Below are 17,448 nucleotides of genomic sequence, written 5' to 3' on the forward strand. Positions count from 1 at the left end.
ACAGTCGCTGAGTGGCACTACTGTGCTGGGACGCGCCGGCCTCTCTGTGAGCATTAACGGTTGCCCTGCTGAGAGGAACGGCAGCCTGACTTCCCGCGCAGTCTCCTGACGGGCGTGTAAGGCCCTGATGCTGCGGGAAGGCGGCCAAGGGGCTGGAGGGTGGTCAGGAAGCCAGTGCTGAATTGTAGAAAATCAGCCCCTTCCCTGTGCCAAGATCTGCTTCTAGTCTGATGTCTGGGTGTGATGAAGCCCCACTGTCCCCTCACCTGGAGGCGCCCCACTGGACACTCCAGCCTGAGAGCGGCGTGCAGAGCTGCGTGTGGTGGGCCGGTAGCCGGGCAGGCTAAGCAGAGCTGCATTTCCGTCGTCAGGAGAGCCCAGGCGGGCTAGAGACTGGGCAGAGGAGGTAGCTCGCAGGCCGGCCTGGGAAGCAGGGGCGGACTGCGTGCTGTAGAAGGAGGAGTTGGCACTGTCTGGTTCTTCCACGTCTAGCTTCTGGAAGAAAGGGCGCATCTGTTGCAATGGGGTGGGGGCCCCGACACTCAAAACCACCTCCTCTGCTCCCCTTCCTGAACTGCCTCAAACCCTGCGGCCCATCTGCGGTGCCACCACTTGGCTTTACAGGGACCAAGGTGCCGTTTGCTGGTTTCACAAGCCAGGTACCCAGCAGGTACAAAGAAATGAGCTGACCGTCCCAGTCACGCAGCGAGGATGGGCGGAGCCAGCCCGGGTCGGGCTCATCCACAGCTCCCCTGGTCTTTAGGCTCAGTTGGCCCGGACTCTGACCATTTTTCTAAAATGTCTCCAGCTTCTTGGCCACACAGGGCACCCCGCGCAGAGCTGCCTCTGCTGCCACGAAGGTAACATCCTAGGGATACGGAAACAAGGGCCCAGCCTGGCTGGCAGCCCAGCGGGCAGCCCCAGAGCATCTCGGCTACCCCAAGGGAGTGCGGGAGGCACAGACTGAGCTGCAGCTTCTCCATATTCTACCCCATCGGCCCGCATGGAGTCTGTGCTACGCGTGGGGAGAAAACTGGCCTTAGACTCAGCAGACGCATCCGCTTCCGGCCCTTCCGCTTTGCACAGACCTGAGCAAGTCACTTTCCCATCTGCAGGCTAAGGACTGCTCAGCCCTGCCCGCCTCTTGAGGCTTTTTTGAGGATCGATGGGAAGATGCCCCAAGAGGAAGTGAAGTGTCACTGGCCTGCAGCCCCACACCCCAGCGGCCTGACCTTGGTCATAGTGATGTTGATGATTTGCGTGGTTCGCCGGCGAGCAGAGCGGGTCTTGCGGCCTGAGTCCAGAAAGACGTCCCCCAGGGAGTCCAGGCTGCTCTCCAGGGGGGCCTGACCCCGAGTAGGGATGGGGGTGAAGTAGAGACTCTCCAGGGATTCTACCTTGGGGGGTAGGCGCTGGGAGATGGGCGAGGCCGGCTCTCCGGGGATGCTGGTGCCATCTGGCTGGGTACGAGGCAGCTTGCTGTAGAAGGAAACCTACTGAGGTGCTATTCCTAGGTCAAGGGTCTGGTGTCCACCTCTCTGCACCAAAGTGACGAATTTCTACATTTATTACAAGCAGGTACCTTAAATGCCGGTGACCTATTCACTCCCATGACCCCTCCCACTTCTCAATACCAGCAACACCCAGAGCTGCTCAGCAGGATCCGGTGAGGCCACCAGGCACCCAGACAGGCCCCTGGATTCCCACAGCTACTCCCCAAGTAACACGTCCCAAATGAAGCCCATCCGGCTTTCCTCTCCTCTCTCGCGGAGCCCCCTCGGCAAATCTCGCGGCTTTCCTAGCCAGTCCGCGGCACCCTCATCGCCGTCTCTGGTCTGAGTCCCCTGAGGGGTCACGAGCCAGGCTGCCTGGGCTCCAGCCCGGCTGGCGCACTGCGGGGCGTGGGCAAGTGATTGTCCCTCTATGCCCCAGCTTCATCGGCTGAAGGAGAACCTACCACCTCAGAGGCTGTTGTGGGAGAAGGAAAAGTTCTCAGGTGTCTGCACGTGTATTTAATAAAAATCCTTGTTTCCAGTCTCAGCCTCCGCACTGGCTGCTAGTGCCCTTTGTTATTTTTTTTTTTTTTAAAGATTTATTTATTTATTTATACATGCACTGGGTACAGTCAGAAGCGCGGGAGGGTGAGAGAATTCACCAGAGCCAGAGCGGGGAGCAGAGCAGGCAGAAGGACCGAAGGACACTGCCGAGGGGAGCAGCGGGCAGCAGGAGAGGTCTGCGCGCCGTGTGGGACCCTCCTCTGGTGGCCGGGGAGCAGCCGGGGATGGAACCGGCGCCGCAGAGGCTGCGGGCAGCTTCGCAACCCAGCGCTCAACCACTGCGCCACCGGGGAGGCCCTGCTAGTGCCCTTTGAAGTGTGCAGATCTGACCAGGTGCTCCTCAGTTTGAAACCCTTCCCAAAGCCCCTCAACGCCTTACGATCAAGTCTAAAGACGCCTCCAGACAGAGAATCCGGCCAGCCCCACCCCCGGGGCCTGGGCCCAGGGAGCCCTCCTGAGCTCACTTTCCCACGGGCTCCACGCTCACGGCACGGCCGGCCAGGCACACCCCTAAGGATGCGGCTGGAAGCAGGACTGATGGCCGCCGTGTAGCCTTTTCTGACCACTCCTTTCGCCCTACTCTTACACAAACATCTGGCACAACACCTGTTGATACTTTATTCTTATTTCTAACAATCGGCTCCCAGAGGGCAAAGGGACCGCGTCTTACTTCTCACGGCCCCAGTGCCCGAGAGAGAGGCTGATCAACATGAGGTACTCGGTGGACAACCGCTTGAAGGGGGAAGGTGCCTCCTGACCTGGTGATAGTGAGCGGGGTTCCCTCCTCGCAGCTCAGGTCCAGGCTGTCAATACTCAAGTCCAGCTGAGGCTTGGCCTGGGGCTCCCGGCTCTTTAAGGCGTCAGTCGCCACCTGGAACTTGCCCAGGTCTCGAAGCTGCTGGTCAGCGTGGGCAACCTGGGAAGGAGAAGGCAGGGGGCGAGAGAGATCAGTCTAAGGCAGGGTGGTCTCGGAGAGGAGGGCAAAAGGGTCGAATATGACAGGTGAGGGATGTGTCCGACCAGATACTCACCTGCGCCTCCAGGCTGCGCACCTGGGCAGTGAGGTGGCGGCAGCTCTGTTCAGCCTCCTTGGTTTTCAGCCCGGCCTGCTGGAGCTCACGGCCTAGTCGCTCAGCTTCGGTCCGCAGCTCCTTGTTTTCCTTCTGCAGCTGCTCCAGGCCTCGCAGCTGCTCCTGCAGCTCTTGGTTCTGTTGCTTCTTGGCATCATAATGGGTCTTGGCTTTCTCCATCTGTGGGTACACAGGCAGGCAGGTGGTGGGGTGGGACAGGGGCTAAAAGGCAGAAGGGAGGCAGAGCAGGCAGGGGCTGGGCTCACTTGCAGCTTGTAGTGCTCAGCCGCCTGCTCCTTCTGGCTCAGCTGGGTCTGCAGCTCATTCAGCTGCGCCTGCAGACGCTGGGCCTCTTGCTGGCTCTCGCCTCCCTGGGCCTGGAAAGCATGAGAAAGGCTGATCAAGGTGGCTGGTTTGGCTACTCCACCCAAACCCAGTGACTTGCCCTGGTCTCTATTCTCCCAGAACAAGTAAAAAAAATCCCTTTTACTGTCCCCTGCCCACCTCCAGCACACCGGAAGATCACAAACCCTTTAGGGGCCATATTCTGCTGGAATTTTCCCTTTCAGCCAATGCCGTATCTGACAGCTGTGTGTTTACGGCCAAGTACACCGCCCCTCTCCAGGCCGCAGGCCCCTGGGGAGCAGGGCCGGTGTCCACCTGAACGGCCATCATGTGCTTGCTTGGGTGTAGACACTGCACAGGACCACTGGCCTTCCCTCCCCCCGTCTCCTAGCACCAGCTGGGCGCTGCCCGAGAGGAACACAGTCAACACCTATTTATCACATCACCACGACCTGGTGTGGAAGAGGAGGAAGTGAGCTGGAGAAACAAAGCTCCCACCACCTCTTGTGACCCCACAGGCCTCTAGTGAGTCCCAAGGTCACGAATGTCCAATTCTTTGCCCCTTACTAAAAGCTGTGATGCCTAGAACTGCAAAAAGGCAAACATTAAACCAGAGAAAGTGAAATAGTGGAAAGTATTGATATTAAATTACATTGTAATATTAAATGTTGATACTTTTCATTCCTTGAGACTATCTAGACCAGTGTCATCCAACAGAGCTTCCCGTCACGATGGAAATGTCCACGCCTGCCTCCCCAGTGTCGTAGCCACCACCACACGCAGGAGAAATGTGGCTAGTGTGACTGAGGAACTGAAAATTTCATTGTAATGAACTGAAGTGTCACCACACAGCCTAGTCTATTCACTACTGTAGCGGGATGGGTGGGAGCCGCTTGGTCTTTCCTGACTGAGAGACACACACACACACACACACACGCACGCACGCACGCACGCACGCACGCACGCGCGCGGCTCCTGAGGCAGCCAGGTCTCCAAGGGCCCTGCCTCTGCCCCACATCCGTCACGGTGCAGGGCCAGAGAGTACCTGCTGCTCACAGCCTCACTCTCTAAAAGAGCTCTAGCCCCCCTTGCTGTCTCACCTTCAGCTTCTGCTGCTGGGCCCTGCTGGTCTGCTCATGGTCAGCGAGCTTCTTACTCAGTTCTTCCACCTGAGGCAGGGAAAGGAAGAGGAGATTCGGAAGGGCTCATTAGGTTGTCCAAACTGTGAGGTTTCCCCAGACCAGCCCCTGTTGTTTCTAGAAGAAACCCAGGTCCTTTCTCTCGACTCCAGTTGGGAAATAGGCTGCTGCCTGGGCTGGCTGGCAGGGCTAGAAGAAGACGACCCAACACCTGCCCACGCTCCCCTCCATCTGGGCCTGTGAAACAAGACGCCTGTCCTACCCCCGTGGCCACCAGAATCTGCAGAATTGTCTCTAGGGAGGTGACACCCTACTCCTGTCACCATTCCCAGCTGTAACCTTCCCTGGTGGAGGACAGGAACAGGGAAACTGATCTTGAACTCCAGTAGACACAACAATGAGCAGCTAACTTTTCGAAACCGCCAAAGCAAAAGGCCAAAGATGCTCAAGACCTCTTCCCAACACCACACAGGTGGTTAGGGTGGCTGCTGACAGTGTGGCTGCGGCGGTTAGCACTGGGGATCAGACTGCTGGGGCACAAGAGGAGCAGCAACACACACACGCCCAGCCCAGCCCACCCCACTTCCACAGAGAGGAGCAGAGGGAGCAAAGCTCCCAGATGCCCAGGAGCTCAAGCACAAGGCCAAGTCAAGGGCTCCATTGCTAACTGCTGTTCAGTTTGACTGTCTCTCCCATCATGGGCTCCATGGAGGTGTCGAGGGAGAGGAAGGTCTGATTTTTCTGCAGGTCTAAGGTGGAAAGGCGGAACAGGGTGCTCCCACTAAATAGCAGCTCAGCCACAACTCTGACCTTTAAAACAGTGGAGTTCCTGGTGAGAGCAAGGCAGCCAGGCCTCCTCCTCAAAGGTAGAGGCCTTTTCTTTCCTCCCAACCTTGGTTTTCCTGCTCCTAGACCTATCTAAACCATGCTCGATCAGGGTGATGCTCCAGAGGCAGGCATCCTGGGCTCTCGAACCCCTCTAGTCTGTAAGAACGGCCTGTGCATCACTCACATGGCTTCTGTGTGAAGGAAGGACTGTGACACACAAGGTCCTATTCCTCCGAGTGCCCAAACCTGGAACAAGACTGGGAGCTTTTACAATCCCAAGGGTTGTCACTGGTTCTGATGAGGGACAGATGAAGCCTCCCCTACCCTTCCTCCCTGACAGGCAGATGACACTGAGCGTGTAGGAGGCTGGAGAGTCTGACCTGGCATGGGATTCGTGGCTTGGCACTGCCCCCGTCACTAACAGTTCACCCCGGGAGCTGGCGGGCGCAAGCTGCAGGTCTACCCTGTACTGCTCTAGAGCCCCCAGCATGACCTGCTTACCCTGCTCCCCCTGAAATACCTCTACTCGCGCCACCTGTGCATGGAGGGGAGGAACAATGCAGGCGGGGCATGGGAGCCCAAGAGGCACTGCAGCTCTGACACGGTGCCCAAGGAGCCAGACGTGTAGAAACTTTTAAAATGTATGTGGCTCACTGTAGCTGCCAGGGCCTCCTGGGGCGCCCACTGCAGGTGTTCCTCACAGTGTGCCTCCAGAACGGGCTGGCGGCCTTCAGGGCTGGACTCGAGGACAGAGCCAGGGACAGGGAGGTTGTGAATATTTTCTTTAAGGGGCAAGACTTAAACTCCTCCCAGTCACACAGTGGGAGGGACAACACACTCCGACACTGTGGGGGCCAGAGGCCCTGGAACGCAGAGGGGGCAGCGTCTCCCCTCTCAGGTCTGATCTTGGGGTGTGGGACTGAGCTGGCACCTTACCTGGCCAGTTAGTTTCTGCCTCTCTTCCTGGAACCGCTGTCTCTCCTCCAGGACCTTGCCCTTGGCACCCTCGTACTTGGCAGTCATCACCTCCAGCTCGCGGGCAGTACTCTGTGCTTCCCGCTGCATCTCAGCCAGGCGGGTTTCGGCGTCAGCACGCACAGCTGCTAGCTCTTGGCCATACTTCTCCCGAGCCTGGTCCAGCTCCACTTCTAAAAACTGCCGGCCAAGGTTTGCTCGCTCGCCCAACCCCCGGTTCTCCTCTGCCAGCAGGCCGTGAGCCTTCTTTAGCATGCTCAGCTGCTCTGCGTAGCTGGCCTTCTCTGCTCGCAGCTGCTGGGCTGCTCGCTCTTGCTCTGCCACCTTCTGCCGCAAGGGCACCAACTCCCCGAGTTCCCGCTGGGCTCGCATCAGCTCCGCCCGCAGCCCACCAGCTGCCTGCTTGCTTTGCTCCAGCTCCTCACGATGGCGTTTCTCCGCAGCTGCCTGCTCAGCCTGCAGCTGCTGGCACAGGTGCTTGACGGGCAGCAGCTCACTCACCAGGGCCTGGGTGCTGGTGTGCTCGAGCTGCAGCGCTGAGAGGGCCTGCTCCTTCTGGAAGAACTTCTCTTGCCACGCCTTTAACTCTTGGCCCAGCTCCTCTGCTCGCTCGGCCTGGGAGGCCAGCTCCTGCCGTAGGCTCTCTGAAGCCACCCGCTGTTTCTCCGCCTCCTCCCGAAGGGTCTGGACCTCCTCCCGCAGAGCAGAGCTTCGTTCAGCAGCTCTGGCACTGCTGCTGGCCGTCTCGGCCTGGAGCAGGCGTAGCCTGTCCTCCAGCTTCTGGCTTTTTTCTGACTCAGCTACAACCAGCCGCTTCAATTCCTTGCTCTCACCCTCCTTCTCCAGAACCTGGCGGTTGAGGATGGACACCTCCTCCTCCAAGCTACTGATGAGACTGTTTTTTCTTTCAGCCTCTTGCTGGCCCCGGGCTACCTGGGCCTTCCACGCATCCTCAGCCTTGCTGTGGTCTTGAGCCTTGGTGCGGAGGGTGGCCAGTTCCCTTTGGGTGGAGGCTAAAGTGTCCTGACTATGTCCCAGCTCCTGGGCCTTCTCCTCTAACTGGCTCCGCAATGTCTCCAGAGCCTTGGCCTGCTCAGTGTGGGAGGCGCGCTCAGACTCTAGGCTGCGCTCCAGGCTAGAGGCCTTGTGCTGATGCTCCCGGCACTGCTGCTGCAGCTTGCTCACTTCTGCCCGCAGAGCTTCCAGCTCAGCACCTTTTTGCTCTGTCTTTCCAGTTGTCTCAGACTGGGCTCCTGACCCAGAAACATCTCCTCCACCGGCTTTCACTACAGACTGCTGGCGTTCTTCCTCTTTCTTGGCAAGCTGTGTCTTCAATTGCTCCACAGTTTGCTGAAGCTCCCCCAGCTCCGTTTTGTGGGCAGCCTCGTGTTCACGCCACTTGACCAGCTCCTGGGCTTTCTCTTCCTTTTCCACCTGCGCACAGGACAGTGCCTCTTGCAGGGCAGCAAACTCCACACGGTGCTCATTGAGGGCATTCTGCAGCCGCATCTCAAGCTCCGCCTTGGCAGCCTTCTCAAGGGCAAGATCAGCTTGGGCCCGGCTCCGCTCCTGGGTCAGCCTTGCCACCTCCCTCTCCTGCTGTCCACGCTCCTCCTGCTGCTGTCCTTGGCTCTCCATCAGCGCAGCCCGCAGCCTCTCCAGCTCACTGCCCATTTGCTCTGCCTGACGCTTCATGGCCTGCAGTGCATCCTGGGTGCTGCAGAATGGGCGACCCCGCTGCTCTTCCAGCCACTCTGACTCTCGGTCTCCTGCCCTTGGGTGCTCCTTGAGTAGCTCACAGGAAGTTGTTTCTTGCTGCTCACCTGCCCTGCGCACCAAGGCCTCTAGGTGGGCCACCTCCTTGCTGGTTGCAGCCATTTTCTCCTGCAGAGTGGAGAGGTCATCTGCAATCTTCTGGGCCCTGACCTCCTTCTCCTGGACCTGCTGGAGGGCTCTGGCCAGGTTGGCATGCAGCTGAGCTAGCTCACTTTGCTGCCGGCCTAGCTGGCGCTCGCTGTGGGCCTCTACCTCAGCCACCTTCTCCTTTGCCTCCTGGAGTTCCTGGCGGGCCTTCTCACATTCCTCCTTCAGGGTCATCATCTGTTCCTGGCACATGGCGCCATAGCGTGCTTCCTCTTGCTGGCTATCCTCATACCGCTCGCGCCAGGTAGCCACCTCTTTGGCAAGCTGCTCACACTCACTCTTGGCCCTGTGTTGGGAGGCCAGGGCCTCGGTCAGCTCCCGTCGCAGGCCCTGCACCTCAGCCTGATGGGCCTCCCCAAGCTGCTGCACTTGGGTCTCCAGTCCCTTGCGCCCATCCTTCTCTTCTTCCAGTTCCTTCCGTCCCTGCTTATGCTGCTCCAGCAGATTCTGGGTCTCTGCCTCCAGCTTGGAGATACAGCGCTGCTGCTGTTCCAAGGCATCTGCAGCCTTGCGCTTCTCCTCTTCCAGGCTGCCCTGGGTAAGCCTCAAGGACTCCTCCAGGGCCCGAACCTGCTTCTGCAGCTGGCCCTTCTCCTGAGTCACCCTTTCTTTCTCGGTTGCTTTTTGCTGCTCAGACCTCAGTTGGGCCTTTAGCTCTGCCACCTGGGCCTGGGTCTCACACTGCTCCTGGCGGGTTGCCTCAACTTGGGCACGGAATTCTTCCAACTTTTGGCTCAGCTCTGCCTTCTCCTTTTGGGCCTGTTTGACTGAGGTCTGGGCACTGTCCCGGGCTTCATTAGCAGCCTGAAGCTGCTGTTGCAGGAGCTCGAGCTTGGCAGCCTTCTCCTTCTCCAATGCCTCCAGCTGCCGGAGGGCCGAATCCCTCTCCCTGAAAGAGGCTTCCCGTTCTTTAGTAGCAGCAGCCAACTGCTGGGTGTGCTCTCGCCTAGTTGCCTCCTGCTCCTTGGCCACCTCCTCCAACTGCTGCTCCTTCTGCCTCAGGCTGCTGCTCAGCTGCTCCATCTGGTGGCGAAGGTCCTGGGAGGCCTGTTCTTGTTGCTGGAGGGTCTGTGTTAGCTGGGCCTGCTCATTTTTGGCCTGTTGTTTCAGGCTAGCCAGTTCTTGATCCTGCTCCTGGAGTGTGGCTTTGAGGGTGGTGATTTCAGAGGTCAGCGTGGTCACCTGGGCACCAAGTCGGGTCCCCTGAGCCTGGGAGGATTGTTCTAGCTCTTCCTTGGCCTGTCTGAGGTTGTCCAGGGAGACCTGCAGCTGGGCAATCAGGCCAGCCAGTTGCTGCTTTTCTTCTTCATAGTGGCTCCGTTCAGCAAGCAGCTTGGCTTCCTGCTGGCCCCGTTCAGTCTCCATTGCCTCCACCTTGGCTTGGAGCTGGGTGTTGTCTGCAGCAAGAGTGGCTGCCTCTTGCTTCAGGGTTTCCAACTGGTGAGGAAAAGAGACAAAAGGGAATCAGCATGACTCTTGGTTACCATGGCCCCTCTGGAAATTAGGATGGCCAGGAATCTAAACATGCCAAATGGGTCCAGACCAGGCCAGCCCTGCACACAGGTTGTTCTGCTGCTCCTGGGCATCCCTACCTGCAAGACGTCACCCAGCACCTCGCCCTTCTCCCGGGTTGGATTCTCCTGCAGCTGGGCCAAATGTTCTTCCAGTTGTGAAAGTTTCCCCTGAAGGATTTCATTTTTCTCTTCAAGGCATTTCTGAGAATAAAGAACCCCATGTGAACATATGTGGAACAGGCACAAAGACCCTCAAGAACATCAACAAAACATGGGACCCGGGCCTCCCTGGTGGTGCAAGGGATTAAGTACAGCACTATGAAGCTGTCAGCAGCCTCAGCAGCACGTGTTCAATCCCAGGCTGGCCAGGGAACTACCCACATGGCGCAGCAGACCTCTCTCGTCTCCCTGCTGCTCCCCTCAGCAGTGTACTTCAGTCAGTCTGCCTGATCTGTTTCCCACTCTTGTCTCTGGTGAATCCTCTCACCCCCCCACACCTCTGGCCTGTACCCCAGATCTTGTATGCATAAATAAATCTTTTTGAAAAAAAAGAATAACTTGTTCAACATCCACACCCTATAAATAGCAGAGACAGGATTCAAAGGTGTACTGCACGTAAATTCACAATCTTTCCATTAAAGCACACTATTAAATCTTGAAGAGAAGTCATACTAATTCTCTAAAGCCTTGGAGAAGGGACTGGTAAACAGAATTCAACTTTGAACATGAAGTCAAGATTGTGACCCGACTCCCACAGCAAAGGGTTATTACCTTGTCCTGCAGGGTTGTGCCCAGCTCTTTCTCCAGATGGGCCTGTTTCTCCACCCATTCCTGTGTGGCCTTGTTGTGTTCCTCGGTCAGTTCGTTCAGTGCCCCCTGTAGTTGCTGCAGGTGACTGGCAAACTCCCGCAGCTGAGACAGAAAAGTGTGAATCCCTTCACCCAGAATCAAAATTGCCATCACCACTGCCATCTGCTCCCCGACCTCCAGGCACCAGATGCCTAGGACTTTCCTTCCAACCCTCCTCAAACCAAATGCAACTAATCACATCTCAAACTCAAGACTACAAATCAAAACTCAAGACGAGGGCCTCCCCGGTGGCATAGCGGTGCCTCTGCAGTGCCGGTTCAATCCCCGGCCGCCGGGCAAGGGTCCCACATGGCTCACAGACCTCTCCTGCCGCCCGCTGCTCCCCTCAGCAGTGTACTTCGGTCCTTCTGCCTGCTCTGCTCTCCCTTCTGGCTCTGGTGAATTCTCTCACCCTCCCATGCTTCTGACTGTACCCAATGCTTATATAAATTAAAACAAACAAACAAACAAACAAAAAAACCTCAGGACAATAACTCATTCCTGGCTGGTACCAAGTGGCAGATGCAGGTCTCTGGAGAGACTGAACAGGACACTCTTCTCAGCCCTCTTGGTAGCGGGCTCTTCCATATGAACTCAGCCCCTAGGAGTCTATGTGGGGGATCAGACCCCCAACACTACTCACCTTAAAGGAAAGGTCCCCATTCTCTTCAGAAAGTTGGCTGATTTTGCGATCCATCTGGCCCTTCTCTGTCTTCAGGTCCTGGCACTGCTTCAGAGTCTCGTGGAGTCGCACAGTGAGGCTTGACGGAGGGCAGGAGACAACGGTATAGTTCACCAGGGTCTTGGGTGAGGGTGGGGGGAGGAAGGGATGGGTGAGGCAGAGATCAGGGAGGTGAGGAGAAACCAGGGAAAACTACCTCTCATTCTTGACCCGGAGCTCCTCAAGCTCCCTGGGTTCCGGTGGGCTGGTTGCCTGCTTCTCATTTAGCAGAGCCAGGCGGTCGATGCGTTGTTGCATCAAGGCTATCTGTGCATCTGCCCAGAGGAGGAAAGAGGAGGGCAGTGAGCACAGAACAAGGGAGGGGAAGAGGGGCAAGGAGGCAGCCAATCTGAGAGAAAAGGAGGATAGTTGCAAGGGCAGAGCCAGCTTCTAGGTCAATCTGACAAGCCCGGGACTGAGCTCTAAATTCCAGGGCCCGCAGAGGGGACACATGGGAGGTAGAGGGGCCTTTCCTCAGATGAGTTCAGCTCTTCACTGGGTGGAAATCCTGTAAGTTGCTCCTGCATAAAGACCTGCCAGGCCGTCGGCACCTACCCTTTTCAGTGAGGAGTTTGCGATTCTCAGCCAACTCCTGCTCCAGCTCATCCCTATTATTTCTCTCATCTGCAAGCTGCTTCTTCAGCCGTCTCATTTGAAATTGTGGGGTCTGCAGGATGTCGCCCATGGGTGAGGCAGGAGACCCTGCAAGGAAGCTGAAAGAGATGGTCCAGATTCCATGATCAGGGCCTCCCCTGGTGGCGCAGCGGTTGAGCGCTGGGCTGTGAAGCTGCCCCCTCCCCCAGATTCCATGATCAGAGCCGGAGATGTGACAGAAGGGCTGAAATGACCAATAGTGGGGGGCGAGTGCATGAACAGGCCTTGACTGACTGACTAGGAGGCCCAAACACCTGGTTCTGTTAGCAGTGCTACCTCACACCTCATGACAGAACTTGTGAAAACGTTCCTTCTCCGAGCCAATTTCTTTGCTCCCCTCCCACCTCCACTCAAGGGAGGGTTCTGCCTCTGCAGAACTGCACTAAGAGTAGGATCTTCAGTCTCTAAGAAAGGAATTCCATAAATAGAGAACTGCCTTTTAGAGGCCTTCTGCCCAAGATAGAGCCCAACTAATTCCCCCAATCAGTACTGGGTCAGGGGCGAGATCCTATCAGTCTCTGATGAAGTAAGAGGGGCTGGTGAACAGCTCAGCCTCTAGAATTATAGCCACTTGAAGGCTGAGTTGAGACCCCATCCCAGGACAATACTCCCAGCACGTACTTGTTCCCACTGGAAGAGGAGGCAACCTTCTGTAGCTCAAGGAAGTGAACCTCCCTCTTGGCCTGGTGGCTCGGGGGGGACAATTCTTCAGAGAAGATGCTGGAACAGGTGGAAGGGACAGGAGCTAGGGAGAAGCAGCAAACAAACCACAAAGCGGGTAGTCAGAGTATGACTGGTAGGAAGAATATGACTGGATTTGTATTTTTATGCAATCTGAGAACTCGCCTGGGGGAGCGAAGAACAGTGGAGGGAGAGAGTCCTCTATGTATACAGATGACAAGGTGCTCATGCTTTTCCCAGAAGCCAACACTGCAGAGGCAGCTTGGGAGCCCTGAGCAACATCTCTTTAGTCCCAGGCCTCTCAGGCCAGAGCCTCTGGCCTCCTTTCTGAACTCTTCTGTTCTGAAATCTTGCACTTGCAACACAACCTTCTCAAAACCTTTCCCCTTGTTTCCCAAGATGACTTCCTCATGATTCTCCCACTAAATACCCCTCGTTAGTCTCCTTAATCCGCTCCTCTCTCCTTCACCCACGCTGTAAACCCTAGAGTTCTGATGGGGCCGCCTTGCTTTGGGCATAGTGCCATGGCTGCGATGGTCAGCCAAGCCCATAACCTGGGCCAGAGTCCTCTCCTGCCTTCTAGACATACATTCCAACAACTCCATCTGAAGGGTTCATGAAGAACCTGAACACAAGGAACATCAAATTCAGCGTCTAGAAGAGAACATGCCTAGACCTCTGTTTCACATTCTCATCACTAGATCCCCTACTCGACAGGGCTCTCTCTCTTTCTACTGTTCTTCCAGGCAGCAAGAAATCTGGTAGATTCGGCATCTCTCTGTCCCAGCACTCATTCCTTATCATACGTAGTTATCTGCCTTACCTCATAAAACATACAGGCTTCTTATGGTAAAACCATGTTTTTAAGACTGTACTCTCAGCTTTAAAGCTTAGGGTGGTGGTTGTTGGGAAAAAAAACCACAAAGTATGTATGGAGAGGGATCAAGGACACCCTAACAGCAGACACAATCACTTATAAATGCTATGCTTAGCTACTGCTAGGCAGCAAGAGGCGCTCCCGTCGCAGGAACTAGGATGACAGCTACAGGGTCCCAAAATTGGCCTACTCCATTACACACTTTTCCTGAGCCCCACCTATGCCTTCTGTTGGGGGAAAAAAGACAACCCCCCACCATATTTCCTAGCAGGATCCTGGCAGACCCAGCTCAGACAAGAAGGGATCCTCAGGAGTGGCCCCTAGTTACCTTTCTGTAAGAAGCTCTCCAGATCCTCGTTCAGGTTTAGCCCATCCTCATGGTCCAGCACAAATTTTAGGATGACAGCTAACTCGGCCTGGGTCGCAGAGAGAGAAACCATTACGTCGGAGTTCTGAGTCATCTGGGCATCGCCTGCCCCAGGAGCCTGTGGGAGCCCATCCTTCCTCTCCCAGCCAGAAGTCTCAGAGCACAGCTGAGCACATTCTACTAGAGATATGTTCACCCTGCTTGTCCCTTCCCCGCGTCCTCTCCTAAAAATGCACCTGGGGTCAGACAAGCGTTTTTAACTGACCTCACTTGTGACCACAAGCAAAATAACAGGGCAAAGAAAGAAATGCAGTAAGAAAGCTTTCTATAGAACTATGTTGGCCACTTCCAGGTGACCCTCACCATTGTTCTCCGAGTGAGAACTGGGGCTCAGTTCTCACCAGCCCCAGTTCACCTGGGGCTCATCCATAGCTTAATCCACTGGCTCAGCTGTAAAATCTTCCCTGCCTAGCCTGAATTCCAAAGCTACAGAGTTGATTGGACTTTCCCAGTTAACTATAATGTAGCTGCTTATTCCTGTAGAATTTCTGTGTCCAACAGAACTAGGACTAGTTTGGAGCACAAAAAAAGTTGAAAAAAGAAACAGCCATTCCCCCTCCCCTCCCTGCAAATGCCACCACAACCCTAATCCCAGAGAGAGAGCCAAGAACAAGCATGAAATGGGATATGCCAACATTCCTAGCACTCCAGACGCTGCCCCACAGGTCACCCACGCTGGCATCCCAGCTGCTCTGCTCTGGGAAGTAAGACAGGTGCTCATGCAGGAAGCAGAGCCAACATCAGGAGCCTGTGACATGTAGTTCCCAGCAATCAGGTCAGTTCCCCAACAATGCAGCCAGTACATCAGTCCCTCTTCACTCTGGGACCATGCAGAGGAGGGGAGGGGAGATAATTGCTCTGAGCTAAGCTGTCATGGTGGACAAAGAACTCTCCCTCACTGATCCTGCCTACTAAAGGGAGTGACAGCCTGGAAACATACACCGCATGCAGGAACACATGAAGAGAATGCAATTTCTATGTATTACCCATACACAGCACAGTTACAGTAAAATACATATACATGGAAAAGGATTTAAGTATATCCTTTAAAAGTTAGCAGTTATCTACAGGAATGAAATTATTAGCGACTATTACCTTCTTCTTTGTACTTTTCCAGTATTTCCCTTTCTATACTAAATGGCTGTAATGACTATAACAACTTTTTAAAAAAACAAAATATGCTATTTAAAGAACAACAAACATGGGGAGGTGAAGTATAGGTTAGGCCCACTATGTGGAGGCATAAGGACTTACCTGAATCTTATATTCGAATTGTTCCCAGTCCCTGGGGCTTTTGGAGCTCATGGTGGAGTGGTATAAAAGCAGCATGGTCATCTAGAAGCCAAACAGAGGCAGTAGTGACTAGAAAGTAGGGCTATCTCTCTTTCCAGTGCTACCCCTCTGGGTTGTCCTGGGGGCGCTGAGCTATTCTGGAGTTTCTTCCAAAGCTCCTAAGATTCAGCAGACCCAGGTTATTGCCCTTAACTGCACCAGGAAACAGCTGAGGACTCAATGCCCCCTGTAGAAAAAGCTGGGAGTCAGATCGCTACAAAGCTAAATTCCTGAACTCACAGAACCCTGAATATGAGGCTTAAGGCACCTTCTCCAGGCCACACCCAGAAACACAAGCAGTAAGGAAGTAAAAGAAAAATATGGCAGCTGGGTAAAGCCTGATGCTTGCCACATCTCCATCATGGTCCACAATAATGGTGTTACAAATCTCTTTTTTCATACAACACGAACTCCTATATTCTTGGGCTGCAATAGTATTAGCCAGGTGGCTGCCTTGACCTCCTAAAGCCTTAAAAATGTTCACCACTTCCCCTGGATTAAGACAGGGCCCTGCAGGTCCCTCCAGTGCCACCCTCCCACCCTCACCAGTCTGGTATTTCAAAGGTACCTTGGCCAGTTCCAGCTCTGACCCTTCCATCACCTTCTGCCTTGACACCAGGCATTCCGGGGCAGAGGGATGTTTTCGGTTTTCTATATTGACAACACAGAAAACAGGGTGAACTTCTTGGGAACCTTCCCTGAGTTCATCAAAACACCACAGAGTCAGAGGAGCAGAATCATGTCTCTGGTGAGACTAGGGGACCTCGGGGCTCTTTACTCCTAAGTCTTTTCTTCTGTGACATGCACTTTTCCATCTGAAGTTAGTTCTAGCCCAGGCCAGCACAAGGATTACAGGGGTAGTTCAAGAAGAAAGCAGGTCGGGAAGGCATAACAGCTCTGGCACATGACATCGCACTCTCCACCCACATAGCACCTCCTGCTCAGAACCACAAAGGAGCCCAGAGAATACAAGTCTTTCTAGACTCTTGTTCCAAACAAGACTGCAGAGGAAGCTGAGCTGAACAAGGAGGACTGGGGACAACTGTTCTTATGCTGCCAGAAGATCTGGACTCAGTAACATCTAACTTAGTCTACTCTGTTATCACACATGCTTTTTGTGAGCTGGAGGGGTAGTTCCCATGTCAAAGATGAAGATTCTGTCTCCACAGCTGTAAGAAGGGTAACTGACAAGCACTGTGCTAGAAGCTCTGCATGTGCCCATCAACCTGAAAAGAAAATATCTCCATTTCATAGACAGGGAACCTATGTCCAGAAAGGTCACACAAGATCTCAACTTAAATCTGCCTCTGTCCCTGGGCCTCCCTCGTGGCCTAGGGGTTAAGTCTCAGTGCTATCACCACTACAGCCTGAGTTCGATCCCTGGCCAAGGAGCTCACCCACACATGGTGCAGCAGACCTCTCCTGTCTCACCTGCTGCTCCCCTCAACAGTGTATTTCAGTATATCTGCCTGCTCTGCTCCCCACTCTGTCTCTGGTAAATCCTCTCACCAACCCCCCATACCTCTGAACTATACCCCAGTTCTATGCATAAATAAATAAATCTTTAAAATACTACTAATATTACTACTACTACTAAAAAACAAAGTTATCTGGGGAAAAAATGTTATTCTTATAAGGGAAAGAGGGTAACATGGATCGTTCATCCCTTTACAGTGGGAGAAACAAGAGCCCAAAGTGATGTGTCCTCCATATCAACCCTTGGTTCTATCTGAATCTCGGGGATGGGCTCTGGGCCTGAAGGGAAAATTTCCCTCCCCTCTAACGGGTGATGGCAACACCAGGCTCAGAGAAGCTGGTACAGAGCAGGCAACTTTGGGCCTTTGCTCCTCAGACATCTGTGAACTGTTCTCTAGCCTCCCAAGTCCCAGGAGTTGAGGAAGCAGCAACTTCCCAGTGAGATTAAAAAAGGTGCTTACTCTGCAGAAAAACACACACAAAATCCAGTCTCTCTGGTGCCGGCCGCTGCAGGATTTGCTGTCCCTCGTCAGTGCCATGGCTAGAAAAAGAGCAAGTGTTAGGACTAGAGCACTTAATA

At 54.7% G+C, this 17,448-nt stretch overlaps 1 protein-coding gene across 1 annotated transcript in view; it reads right to left on the reverse strand.

Annotated features, from left to right (window-relative positions):
• Positions 1-17,448, reverse strand: part of NUMA1 (nuclear mitotic apparatus protein 1) — a gene marked incomplete at its 5' end in the record, with an annotated part of 30,536 nt that overhangs the window by 1,798 nt on the left and 11,290 nt on the right. Inside the window, 18 exons of the mRNA XM_084243412.1 lie at positions 267-495; positions 1,233-1,479; positions 2,816-2,973; positions 3,089-3,307; positions 3,394-3,504; positions 4,573-4,641; positions 5,933-5,974; positions 6,376-9,774; positions 9,930-10,052; positions 10,623-10,763; positions 11,344-11,461; positions 11,579-11,696; positions 11,977-12,134; positions 12,697-12,820; positions 13,962-14,049; positions 15,315-15,395; positions 15,961-16,043; positions 17,330-17,409. Coding sequence (XP_084099538.1) covers positions 267-495; positions 1,233-1,479; positions 2,816-2,973; positions 3,089-3,307; positions 3,394-3,504; positions 4,573-4,641; positions 5,933-5,974; positions 6,376-9,774; positions 9,930-10,052; positions 10,623-10,763; positions 11,344-11,461; positions 11,579-11,696; positions 11,977-12,134; positions 12,697-12,820; positions 13,962-14,049; positions 15,315-15,395; positions 15,961-16,043; positions 17,330-17,409 — 5,588 coding nt within the window. The remainder of the gene's footprint in view (positions 1-266; positions 496-1,232; positions 1,480-2,815; positions 2,974-3,088; positions 3,308-3,393; positions 3,505-4,572; positions 4,642-5,932; positions 5,975-6,375; positions 9,775-9,929; positions 10,053-10,622; positions 10,764-11,343; positions 11,462-11,578; positions 11,697-11,976; positions 12,135-12,696; positions 12,821-13,961; positions 14,050-15,314; positions 15,396-15,960; positions 16,044-17,329; positions 17,410-17,448) is intronic.

The sequence above is a fragment of the Talpa europaea genome (assembly GCF_964194135.1).
Source record: "Talpa europaea genome assembly, chromosome: 1".
Lineage (NCBI taxonomy): Eukaryota > Metazoa > Chordata > Mammalia > Eulipotyphla > Talpidae > Talpa > Talpa europaea.